The sequence below is a fragment of the Chiroxiphia lanceolata genome, chromosome 5, assembly GCF_009829145.1.
Source record: "Chiroxiphia lanceolata isolate bChiLan1 chromosome 5, bChiLan1.pri, whole genome shotgun sequence".
NCBI classification, from domain to species: Eukaryota; Metazoa; Chordata; class Aves; order Passeriformes; family Pipridae; genus Chiroxiphia; species Chiroxiphia lanceolata.
The window spans coordinates 40,440,160-40,453,386 of record NC_045641.1 but is presented as its reverse complement, the minus strand read 5'-3'; the positions used below and the strand labels follow the sequence as shown (position 1 = coordinate 40,453,386).

The window sequence follows — 13,227 nt, the reverse complement described above, 5'->3', positions numbered from 1 at the left end:
CACCATTCTTTGGGCCTAGCCATCCAGCCATTTTTTTAACCAGCTAAGAGTATACAACATTAGTTCTACATCCAACACAGAAGGAAACAGCAAAAACAGTAGAGCTTCTGGAAGTTCGACAAGCAAAATGAACTATCTGGACAACACGGTGTTTTTTATTGGTATAATTTAATCTCTGCAAACGGACTTTGTCAACACTACTTCTTCATTTAACGTTCCAGGCTGAGGTAAAATCTCTTGGAAACCTCAAGAAGACATACAAGGCAATAAATAGGTTTCCTCAGCCATTTTAGTCAAGCTAGGTCCAACAAAAATAGATTATTTACTTCATGAAAACCACTGTACTAAAAAGAAAAATGGAATTGTCTAGACCCTTGGAAATAGAGAAATACTTTAGTAAATGACACTCTCCTTACCTAACGTTTTGATAGGGTCAGAATAGTCAGAATCTGTAAACTGTCCTTTAATGTTAGTTGCTCTGAACTTAAATCTGTGAAATAAAAGCAAGAAAACTAATGAAATAAAAGTTTATGTGCATTTTCTTAAATATTGTTTCACTTAGAAACTAAAAACTATTTTTAGCTTTAGCATAATATAAGTTGGAATCATTATTCACCTGCAAAAGGGACATTATGACAGACATTAAGGACTCTGTCAATATCCTGAATGTATTAAAAAACCTATGTGAATTACTTATCTTGAATTTGGCTTTATTTAATTTAAGAACTCAGTAAGCACCTTTTGTTGCTTGAAAAATTTTGTAAAAAATTTGTCTCCCATATTTATGCTCAGCCAAAAAAATTTAAAATTAGAAACGCATGATGATTATTTCAATCTCCACGTTTTCTAATTAAACTACATGTTTTATGTGTTTGCATAAATCTATATTTCACTTAAGTTCTTCTCTTGGACAAACTGAGACAAATGTACTTACAGGTACTGCTTTCTTGGTTTCAGTGGACCATTACATATTTTATCTTGACTGCCTGGTATCATACACGTAGTATCAGCACCTATGACATATATCTCTTCTTTCCCACTCAGAACTTCTTTTCCTTCTACACATGGTGGGTTTGGAAAGCCTTCATTTGTAAAATATGGCCTTGGTCTGTTGAAGTAGGCATCGTACCACTTAGTAACATTCCCATCATGCTGGGCTATTGTCAAGAAAAGAAATAATAGGTACAATTTACATTCTAACCAGGCTGTAATTGAAGAAGTTAAATAGGAAAATATTTTTTTAAGAGCTTAGCATGCTATTGGTGCCATTTACACAACTAAGTCTATAGCTGCATTTGCATTTGAACCCTAATTTCTTTTACCATCCACTCTGCATGTTTTGTTATCTCTGAGTAAATCAACTGAATCACAGTTAGAAAATTTGAGGGGCAGTTTTGCACAGGAGCTCTGCCTGTAGAGAATATTACTTGTGCAAGCCACTTGACCTTGAAACTGAGCATGGCTAGCTAGCAAAGACAGTAAAAAGTGTTTACTCAAGACAGTAAAAATTGTTTCATAAATTAAACCAGTAGATTTGCATAAGTGGATGGTACCTAGCAGCTTATGAGAAAAATCTTCAAAATATTGCTTAGCATGGTGTTTGCATATCTGTCAGTTCAATAAAATCTTCACAGAAATAGTTATGAAGTAAATTTCTTTAGGATTAGTGCTAAAATGCAAAATTCAGAAAAAGGTGACCCGCATAATGTGAGTTCACTTAATGTGAATGCTTTACTTCTATACTTTGAAACCAAGGAAAATAAGGGAATTAAATACCTGGAATTTGTCCTTCTTAGGTCAGTAAGCCTAATCATATGATGTCCTATCATAAAACTCCCACTCATATTGGTAAGCAATTACTCAAAAGAATTTCATAGCAGTGTTCATATGAGTAAATGTTCATCAGTCCATACAAGGGAACAAACATTCTTACCCACACTCTACAGAAGGGATTTATATAACTCCCTCTGCCCCCATTATGAAATGGAAATATCAATGCGCATGACTGCATTCTTTTACAGGCAACACTAATAGTGACAGAAGAATAACCTTGCCAAAAAAAGAAAGGTTTCAGATTTTTTAACTTTCACAAATGTCAAATGTTGGGTCTTTCTATTTCAAGGAAATAGAAAATAAAGAAATATTATGACAAAAGTAGGGACTGAATAATATTGGTGGCTTCAAATAGTGTGGATGACACTTAATTGGCAAGCATTCCCAAAATCCAACACCCAGGTCATAAGTATTGTGAAAGATACTTTCCTCTTAGTGCTATTGTGACAGCTAAAGTGACTTTGTTAGCTACTTTCTAAAACGAAACTACTGAAACTCAAGATAAGAAATAAAAAAGACAAACAGCCTGAACTTTAAAAAGTTTTCAAGAGAACGTATAAAATTCTACCTCCAGCTTCCACAACAAGAATTTGTATCTTCTTGATGGGGCCATGATCATCACTGTAATAACATATTGGCATTTTGATTGCAATTGTTGTAGCTGTGACGAGTAATGCCCCATTGGTATCATAAACTGGTGCTGGTTTCTTTTTAGGTCTTGGTGGCTCTGTTTTTAAATAAAGATATAGCACAGAGTTCTGTTTTACAATATTTTCACTACGGGTACATTGTTCAGGCACATAGCTGTGTTATGCATGAAAAATCTCCAGCATGTTTTTAGGGATGACTTAATGTTTTACTTAATGTCTTAAGACTCTAAAAACTATATTCTGATAAGTGTCTATGTGCATCAGTTTTCAATTAAAAGAGAAAACTAAAAGACCGCATATTAGTTTTTCAGTTAATTTCACTTTATTTCGACAACTGTTATACTGCATACTTAGCTTTACCTCTGTCCCATTCTAAGCTGTTCCCTGATGATAATTAAAATATTGAACTCAATATGATTACTTCATTGAGTCTGCACACGCTTTACCGTATTGTTCAGATACAAATAGCAAATGATGATTAATATGCAGCAAAATTGAACACTACAATTCAAGGCTATCAGTTACATATTCCTGTTCCTACATTATGTGACCTCTAAATAACAGCCAAAGGCACACAGCTGTGCACTCAGCAATTTCTTCAGCATTTATAAAGATTTCAGATAAAGGGTATTTTATGAGACATACCTTTGATATCCATGGTTATTTTCAATTGAATTTTCGGCCCTGCGCCAGCACCATTAATTGCATATACCTTTAAAAAAGCAAACGCTTAATAAGTATTTGTAAGAGCTTCATATTGGCCAGTTCTGGATATACTTGAAGTAACAATGAATGCCAAAATACTCCTTTTGTCATTCACACTTTGCTAGAACTTACTTTATATTGCTTTACAATCCTAAGCACAGTAACACTTCATCACTTGTAATTCAGCTCTTACAAAAAGGAGAAAACAAGCCCACTTTAAGAGTTTTAGTTCCTCCTCTTATGTCCCAGTTTCTGACTATTTGAAAGTACTTCATTCACATACTCCTAGCAAGCTCCCCTTGCAGAACCAGACCTTTCAGGGGAGCTAAGTAAGCAATGCAAATAGCGGATTAAGAGAGAGATTTAGTCCTGTGCTTGTGACGATGTGTCAGACTGCTTTGCTGCTGCACAGGAACTGGTCATCTGGACTAGGGATGTGTCCTGCTCCCACTCACTCTACCCTGTTCATTGCTCCCCTCCTTGCCTCTCTTTGCACCCCAGCTAACATTCTTGGCATGTAAATCTCATATTCAGCCAAAGTTTGTGTTCCCCATTCAAACTAATCTCATGCATATCGAAGAAAAAAATCCAAAGCAAAACTATCAGTCTTACGCTGACATTATAGGTATGTCCTCCTTTTAGTCCTTCTATCATGGCAGTGACTGACTGATCTTTTTTTTCAATGACACTAAGGTTGTGGATCTGGATGGCAGCGGGATCGTCTTCATTGTAAACCATAGCTTGATACACCTGAATATTTCCATTTGGTTCAGATGGTGGCACAAATGTTACTTGGAACTTTGTTACTTCATCTGGTATCTTCTGAAAAGTTATGTTGTTAGGTGGGTCTTCAGGCACTGAAATAAATATCTCAATGATCCACTTAATCAGTTTACAACTATTACTATTATAGTAAAATCAGAAAAATTACAAATCATATTTTTTGCACATTAGTATTACTCCATTGATATTTTCTGGGTTTTATTAAAAAATTTCAAAAATTTCTTCTGTTTATCTACTCAGAAAGCCTGAAGGTATCATTATATCTTGAAATACATCTGAGGTAAACAAACCCTTGCATGGGTTGAAAAGTAAGAAGCAAGTGTCAGTGAGTATCACTTTCTGAAAGCCCTCTGTCAACAGCAAGCTCCCTCCCAACGTATAAACAAGCCACTGTACCAAAGAATCTCTGATTATCACAGCTAACTCTTTAGGAAAAAATTTTCCATTAGCTGATGCCCAGACACAAGCACAACATGCATTTTTCCCAGAGGTAGTTTCTTGTCAAATTCTTATTCCGGTAGCTTATTCTCAATACAGCAAAGGTATAAATCATTTCCCCAATGTCCCTATCTGAAAGAAAAGGCTGTAACATTCTTTTCAGGCAGCTAAATATTTATTGCTCTACCTGAGCAGACAAGTATGTAGCATGACCTCTAAATAGTGAAATCAACACATTCAGCCAAGGATTTAGATGCAGTGGTCATACTTTGCTTTTTTTTTTTTTTATACCAACCAACAAATGCTTACTCAGGCTTCACTGGAGCAAGTCTTTGTAAACTGGTCCTAACTCAGCTATATGCTAGGCTGTACAAACCAGATGAGACAGGATGAGACGGAAAAAAGTTCCTCTATAAGGTTACTGCACCTCCTAATGTATCACACATTTAAATAAGAGAAAGGACTACCAAAACAGGTATCACAGGATACTGTCTGTCTCAGGACAGACCCAGCTAGCACCTAATTTAATCTTCTTTAATTTTTCCACAGTAAAAGACCATATCACCTTTCAGGGATATAAACAGGTTATGAAATCCTTAGAATTTAACTTATTAAAGGCACTGGAGAGATATACATATACACACACTCATATCGTATCATATGATTAGGGACCTTGGATTTTCATACATCAAAGGAAAGATAAATGATAAATACAATCACTGTATAGTATGTTTAATTCTGAAATTAACCTGAGTATGTAGCTAAAAAAGTTGACCTTCGGCTGACCTCAGTAGAGACACAGTTGATAAATACTTCGAATGAAACTAAACTTTAATACCTTTTGAGAAAATATTTTTATTCAAAACCAGCAAAGATAGTAGAGCATAACCATGACCTATGTATGTAAAGTTAGGACTGCATCTTCCCCATGTACCTCTATATTTTTCTAAGCAAATGACAATCCTGTCTACTTTTCTGTAACACAGTGACATGAGGTCCTCATACAGTTCCTTACTCTCTTCTCTCAGTTTTATTTCTCTGAGTAACTTAATAACATCAGAAACTTTTGTCACCTTAATATGTAGCTCATTCTCCAGATTGTTTTGAGTCTGTGGAACAGCTGTCTCAAGTATAGATCCCTGTGAGCCTTCACTAGTAACTTCCTTGCACTGAGAATACACATACTGTGTCCTCAAGTCAATACAGGTACAATTTATAAATGGTAGGATTCACTTTCATTTAGTTTTTATATGTTTCAATTTTGCACCATGTTGTATAGAGTTTTCAGCAGTCTCTTAAGAGAAATAGGCACCTCCGCAAGGCAATCATCCCTGCCTAAGAGAGGTATCTTATATATACATGCTAATATAGATAGGACCTCCTTCTTCATTCAGTATAGAAATAATCTAGTAATCTAGTAATCCACACATCCAAATTTTACATGAAGTAAGTTAGGATCCCTGCAGAAGTAAAGGTAAATCTTAGTATTCATAACCATCCCTTTTGTGTTGACTGAAATATATTTAAATATTGAAGAAAAATTATTGTGAGGACAAATCTGTATTAAAAGAACACCTTGTGTTCAAAATTCTCATTTATTTGTCAAATGAAAGAAAAAACTGCAAAGTTTGTTCCATACAAAGTAGAAAAAAATACAAACCTGCTTCAAAAGTGGAGACAATCACTGGAGAACTAGCCTTGCCTTCTAGGAGAGCAGCATTAACATCCCCCGTAAAGGCAATGATTACTACAGAATACCTTGTAAATGCTTTTAAATCAGAAATTTCTAAGACTTTAACCTCATCCTTTGTCTTCAAAAACTGAGCTTTATAGTTGCCATTATCTACCTGTAAAAAAAGAATAGAATAAAAAAATGTTACAAGGCTTGAAACACCCAAACCCAAGAAATTACTACTTGAACATCTTATTTAACTTCAGTTCTTCCTCTTTTCTAACTAGTTATGTAAAAGGATTCACAAGAATTCTCCAGCTACCAAGACTAGAAAGCTGTGCTGGGGAATACACTAGCATCTCACCCATGTGTTGCCTCTTTGTCACTTCCTGTAGTATGGGATTGAGGAAAGGGGCTGTTAGCTTGCCACCATCTAACACCAAGCAAGCATGAACTGATTTGTACACACTGGGCCAGGGGAACTGTAGTGATCTGAAATGGGAATCAAACTAGGCAAAGATCCAGAAGATAAGCAGCCATATAGCAGAAAATTGTTTGGAATATAAAAACAACTAGAAAATTGGGCAGCATTTTATAATGTGGATACAACTGCAGAAAGTGCAATTCCTCTTGGGATATATTAATAGAAGCCCTTTCTATGAGACAGTGGGGAAGGAGTAATTCTCTCACTAGAAAAGCTGGAAAGCAAAAATATGTCGGGTTCAATCCAGAAAAGAGGGATGGTAGGAGACTTTGAAATATATAAAAAATCATGTTAATAAATTGAAGATAATCCATTGTTTACAGTGTTCATGAAAATAGAAACTTTACTTGTACAAAAAAAAAATAGAATTAAAAATTACATGGACTGCAATGATATACCTAAATAAGTAACTAAAACTATGACTATGAGTTTAGCTAGAAACTATAACAACCTATTGAGGGTTGTTGAGCAATTTTCAGCACCAGACATTAGAGGGAAAGGGTAATGAATAATTTGTGAGGAATACTTTAGGTACATTTGTTTCTGTATTAGAGCAGACTACGGGTTGGATTACATTTTGGGCTACCTATCCTCCTTACACGTCAAATAATCTGTAGTTCTGCAGACAAATATCCATTGTTAGACTTTTTATCAAATTAATCACTTCTAATGGTAGCCTCAAAAAAGGAGAAAAAGGAAAAAACGGAATCTTTTCTAGTGTTTGATCAAGTATCATTTACAAAGTTTTATTTATGTCTATTCCCACTACTTCAGTTAATAATGTTTTTATTATTGTTTCTTTGGTGTGTAATTTGAAAGGAGAATTAGGTAGCTCTACAGTAGTTTTCCCACTGAACAAAATCAGTATTAAATGCACCTGATAAAACATTAGAATAGCTCAAGCATACCTTTTATTTGACAGATAGCCTTATATCCCCACTGAGAATTAACCCGAACTAAACTGATGGATTAAACAGACATTCATTTCCTGGGATAGCCATCAAGAGCTGAAACACTTTCTTCTATTTGACTATCAAAAAAAACGGGCATATAATTATTTATACAATGGCTAAAATACAATCAGCACTACATTATTAACTTTATTTCTGTTCTTCATGAAGTTTAATGGTTCAGTTCCATTTTCCTTACCCACTTCCAGGGATATTTTATTCAGGACTATTTTAATTATAGTAGATAGCAAGACAAAGTAAAACACGACTCTGAGGAACAGTAATGGAGTGTTTTTTAGTTTTTCTGATCTACAAAACTGCAAGGAACATCCTAGTAATTTAAACAGAACCCTAATACATTGAGTTATGAATACTAATTACTAACTTTTAGTACATAGCAGAGTAGAAACCTGAATTATTCTGTTTGGTGATCCTGTTTTTATAAATCCTTAAAGATACTCAGTAAAACATAAAAATTAGTAAAGTTTGTGGAATTTGGAGTCTTCATAAAAATTTCCCACTGGGACTATAAAATATATACTAAAATTTTCACTGAAAAGGATTGCGACAGCTTTATTGGCCTTTACAAAGTAATAGATTTGTCTGTCTACCAAATTTCTACAGAACTGACACCTGTAGTTACTGAGCATTAGACAGACAACATCTGATTACAAGGAATCCATAGACACAGAGCTGATTACCTGAAATATATTGGGGAAAAAACCCAAACAAACTCACTTTGTAAAACAAAAACCAAAGTCTTCCAAACTGAAGATTTAAAACAGTTTTTTAAGTTCCTTCCAAATGCTGGCAGGTTCACATGGAATAGTTCACACTGCTTTAGGAATTTTACTATAACTTATATTGAAAAGGTATTTATAATATTTTCAGTGTGTAGAATCAGATTATACTGTTTATTATTTAGGAATTATCAGAGAGAGAAGAAATTATTTAAATACAAGTGGATTAAATATTAAATAAAAAAAAATCAAGATTTGAGAATTGAATTTGGAAGTTTTATAAAAACCATGATCTGTTTTTCTGTTAATGCACTGCAGTGCTGTTTAGTCAAAAGTGACAGGAACTTTTCACAAGGAAGAAGTCTTCTCTAACTTTATTAAAAGAGAAATAAAACTTGTTATTTAGTTTCCAGTGACCTAGACATTGGGCCAAGGAATCATTTCTTCCCTATAAGTACTCCCCTTGCTGTCGTACATCCTTCATCCTACCATTCTACTGCTGTAGGAAGCATCTTCAGAACTGAACAAATTTCTCTCTACATCTTGTACAATGAAGTCAGAGGAAGAGAAAATTGTAGGATTACACATTTTTTTAGTCTCTCTTGTAACTTTTCTGAGTAGTTTAAAAATTATTTGTATTTTTTTACTGATCTCCTTAGAAATTTGATTGCACAAAAATCTCAGCATTAATATGTTGGCATGTCTGTAATTCTTTTGACAGACTCAGAAACATTGAAAATACACACACAGTCTTACTCTTAGAAAATTGAAAGAACTTTTTACTTAAAGGCCTTAAATATTTTGAAGTAATCTTTAATTTTTATAATTTTTTTTGCTACTATCTAACAGACTGCTTTAGAAGTTTTAAAACTGCAAACAACTTTTCCTGGATAATGTCTGGTACACTACTTCCTATTTTTGCTGATAGCTCTGTCTGTATAGTTTTTGGCAGAACAAGGAACCTATATCCTACTTCTCATGTGCTTGAACTTGGAAAGTTGCATATCTTGCCACAGGGCAGGAAATTAGGTTTATTAGTGGTGGTTTTAAAGAGTTTTGTAAGAGTAGTAGAAGGATGAAAAGAGAAAGGCCACTAGATCTTTTCCCTTATGTCAGCTTTTTTTTGTTATACAGATCAAGGAGAAAGAAGTGTTATTGTTGTGCTACCAAAATACAGTTAATCTGATGGACAGAGCACCAAGTGCAAAGTGGGAAATCTAGTTTGAATTTAAAGTTTGCCCTCTGGTGCCATGTAACTTTGTACAGGTCATTTCCTTTTGCTGGGCTCTCCACTTTGGTTTGTAAAATCACTACGATGACCCTTTCCTTCCTTTGAAGAAGAAAGAAGTCACAAAGCTCAGCTACTGTTTTCCTGTGCACATTTATAGCTTCATTTTTTTCTCCAAGAACTCTTACTAGCACACATTTTTAATATGAAGTAATTAATTTATGTCCCATTAAGAAATTAATAAATCTACAATTAATTCTTATGTGGAATTTATGTGGAAATAGACACAGTCAAATTTTTTTTTAATCCAGTTATTTCTGTCCTGTAATTTCTGTAAGGAAACCTGCTGTGGTATTTACATGATCGAACATCTATATAACTACTAACAGTAAAACTGAGTTGCCTTACTGAGGTAACGTCTATGAGGTAGCATGTTGGTCCTGTGATGATGGCAGGTTCACTCCAGCTGATATTAATACTGTGAGGAGATGTAGCTAAAACAGTCACATTTTCTGGAGGACCATCTGGAGCTGTAGAAAAAACTATGCATGTAAATCATGGCCAAAGAAGTACACAAAAAATAACCCAGTAATTTTAGTGGCCAGTAGAGATTTGAAAATAACATTTTTTTCACACATTTACCTTAATAAACTGCCTAAATAATTATAACTTTTTTTTTTTTCCTTTTTCAGCTGTAAAGCATACCATGTGATTTAGAAACATCTTTCATTGTAAGCACTATGACTTTTCTGGAGTATGAACTGCCTACAACTGCATCTTAAATTGAAATTATAGGATTATTGAATTACAAGTTCTTTGTATTAATTTTACATGACACAAGCAAAATATATATAACTATTTAGACAAATTATATTTGTTTATGTCAAATGAATCATTCAAAGAAAAAGTAATTGTGAAAATACCTGATTTTCTGCATGCTAGAAAAAATTTCCTGCAATGTTGGAGAGTACAAGTAGAAATAACTTTCTACATTTCCTTTCAATTTATTCTTAACATGTTTAGAAATTCCAGAAAACACACACAAAAAAGTGGTAGGAATAAAAAGAGGGCAAGAATGTTCACAATAAGAAATGGGATTTCCCTAAAATTTCCTTTTGTCAAGGTGATATGTGAATTAACTAGTTATTTCTTATTCATGGATAAGAAATTAATGAAACTATAATAACAACACAGTAGTTCTCAGTAAGTGGTATTACTTTTTCATAATGACCATTTTAAATTTCAGGAAAACAGAACTTGGAATAGAAGTGACAACAGATTTGTAGATAACTTCAGAACTTGGCTCCATAGTGCCTTTTTTGGGGGTTTACTACAAGAAAAAGACAACTGTGGTAAATATCACTGTTATAGAAGCAACAGATTTGGACATATTTCTGGAACTTGGGTTCATGGTGTCTTTTTTATAGTCTACCAAAAAATATACATATCAGTTAACAGTATGTTATAAAAACATTATTAAAGCAATCATACCTATTCTAACTAGAAGGTGCAGTCTCTTTTCTAAAACAAAATTAATGCAGGAATATGTGGCTTGGTACCATTAATCATTAGGTAAGAGGGCTTAATGAGGAAAAAATTGGAGGATATACAAGGTTACTTAGTTTTTTAGGAGGAAAACAGGGTAGGAAAAGGAAAAAGAGCATGGAATGAAGTATGCAGCTATTGAAATTATGTATGAAAGATTAATGAGGAAAATAATAAACCTTTACACTACAAATTTGGCACCATGGCTGCAGAATAAAACAGGAAGATTTGGGAGTAAACAAGGTGCTATGATGAGTTTAGGGTGTTAGATATGGAGTTAGATTGCTGTGCTGGGATTAACAGCAGTATACAAGACTTTATAGGCAGGATCAAATTCAAACATTGGAAGCTGTCCCCAAAAATATTGAATAGCATGGAACAAGTAAATGAAGAGTGTAACTGAACAAACTGTGAGAGCACATGAGGGGTGGTGAAAGGGGAGAGTGCTCAGTGAAGGCTGGCTGTCAAGTGGGAGCTACAACAGATAAAACAAAATACAACGGCAAACTTGTTCCCTGGAAATTAGAACAAGCACAAATAAAGTTTATTTTCAGGTAATGCATGACAGACTTGTTGCTCAAACAGTTTCTTTCAGAGTAAACAATGCTTTCAGTAACTATGGCAGTGGTATTTATTAGCTTTATTGCAAAATGAAATGTCTGGAAAATAGGATAAAATTATATTTATAGCTTATTGAGCCTTAGTTTTCAAACCAAGCAAGTTTCCAAAGACAATTTTCCATTACTTTTCACAGAACTAATGGAGCATTTAGTCTCAGAATTTTTTTCAGGGGTCACTTTACATTTATGCATTAGACAACAATGGTGTGAAATAATTTTAAAGCATAATCTAATCTACAAATTACCCAACCATATGGGTAATTTCCATATGTAGTTTACACTTGATGCATTTTTAGATCTTCGTAATAAAATTTAGATTGAATATGTTATATTTAAGATATTCATCTAAAATACATCTAAGGATTAATACCTGGTTAATTTTCACAATGAAAAGTAAAATATCAGACATTAACCAAATCATACTAAAATGTAGGAATATTTTCTAAAATAACATGTATAATTAGAAAGAAAACTACAAAATTAAAGGTGTCTAACATGTCTCGCGTCTTACAAAAAACATCTTTTTTAAAACTGTGTTTGATTTCAGTGGATAACTGCCATATTCTGATATGGGTTTGCTTGTGGAATTAATCTAGTCAATATGAGGCCATATCACTACACTCTTTCTCTTATAAATCACAGCAATTTACTCAGTAGAAATGACCTAGTCTTATTCTCTCATTCCCCCATAATCCAATCACTTCCTCTCATAAGCACTTTTCTCCTGGTTTTCACAATAATGCATTTTCTGTAACTAATAACCATCATTTCCTGATTATCATGCTTCTATCCTTGCACAGGAATGTGGGTCTTATGGAGGTCAGGGTCATCTTTCCCATCCATCTGTGTCCTGGTGGTAAGGCAGCAGTTAAGCGCGTTAGTTTGAAGATAAGTCTGGATAGCCCATCATCTAGCATAATCCTCAAAAATAAGACTGAATACTCCAGTTTTCTAACAGAAATTCATGGTTGCCAGTTTGGTTAAGATCAGCTCTTTTACCAACAAAAATTAAGTGTGCGTTTCAGTTATCTAATTTTATAATCGTCCAGGTTACTTTTACCTATATTTAAACAGCTATGTTCGGCCATATTTACTTTCCAATGTTTAGTTCTGAGGAAATGAAAGGAACAAATTAAAACAAGTTCTCTCAGGCAAAACTTTCCAGAAGAAAGGGCATATAACAAGACATGAAATCTCATTACTTTTCATCACACATACTTTTCATCTTTAATAATACCAAACAACTGGGCATCAGCAGGGATTGGGAAAGAAGGTGCTGAAAAGAGAAGCATAACCCTCTGCCCCATGCATCTATGTCCTAGCATTCGTGGGATATTCGAACATCTGGGGTTTTCCTTTGTACCTCAGTATATCCTGGCATTAGGAGACTTGGCAGTTTACCAAAAAGCATTGCATTGTGTAACTGTACGAGTTCCAAAATGAGGTCAGTGATCTCACTGTCATTCATCTTCCATCTAACACCGACCCTCCAGAATTATTTTTCTCTTAGAAAACAGAAGTTTGGCCTATCTTATTCTCCTTATAAATGCAAAAGTGAAGGTCAGGGTAAGTGCAGGTG

General features: G+C 34.1%; 1 protein-coding gene across 3 annotated transcripts in view; it reads right to left on the bottom strand.

Annotated features, from left to right (window-relative positions):
* PTPRQ (protein tyrosine phosphatase receptor type Q) overlaps positions 1–13,227 on the bottom strand; it is a 131,462-nt gene that overhangs the window by 31,090 nt on the left and 87,145 nt on the right. For 2 of the 3 annotated variants that reach the window (XM_032689172.1, XM_032689171.1), the window contains 7 exons: positions 9,892–10,013; positions 6,070–6,256; positions 3,801–4,045; positions 3,129–3,195; positions 2,402–2,560; positions 935–1,157; positions 417–490 (listed from right to left, as the gene is read on the bottom strand). In XM_032689172.1, the coding sequence (XP_032545063.1) occupies positions 417–490; positions 935–1,157; positions 2,402–2,560; positions 3,129–3,195; positions 3,801–4,045; positions 6,070–6,256; positions 9,892–10,013 (1,077 nt within the window). The remainder of the gene's footprint in view (positions 1–416; positions 491–934; positions 1,158–2,401; positions 2,561–3,128; positions 3,196–3,800; positions 4,046–6,069; positions 6,257–9,891; positions 10,014–13,227) is intronic. The other variant, XM_032689169.1, reaches the window with a different exon arrangement.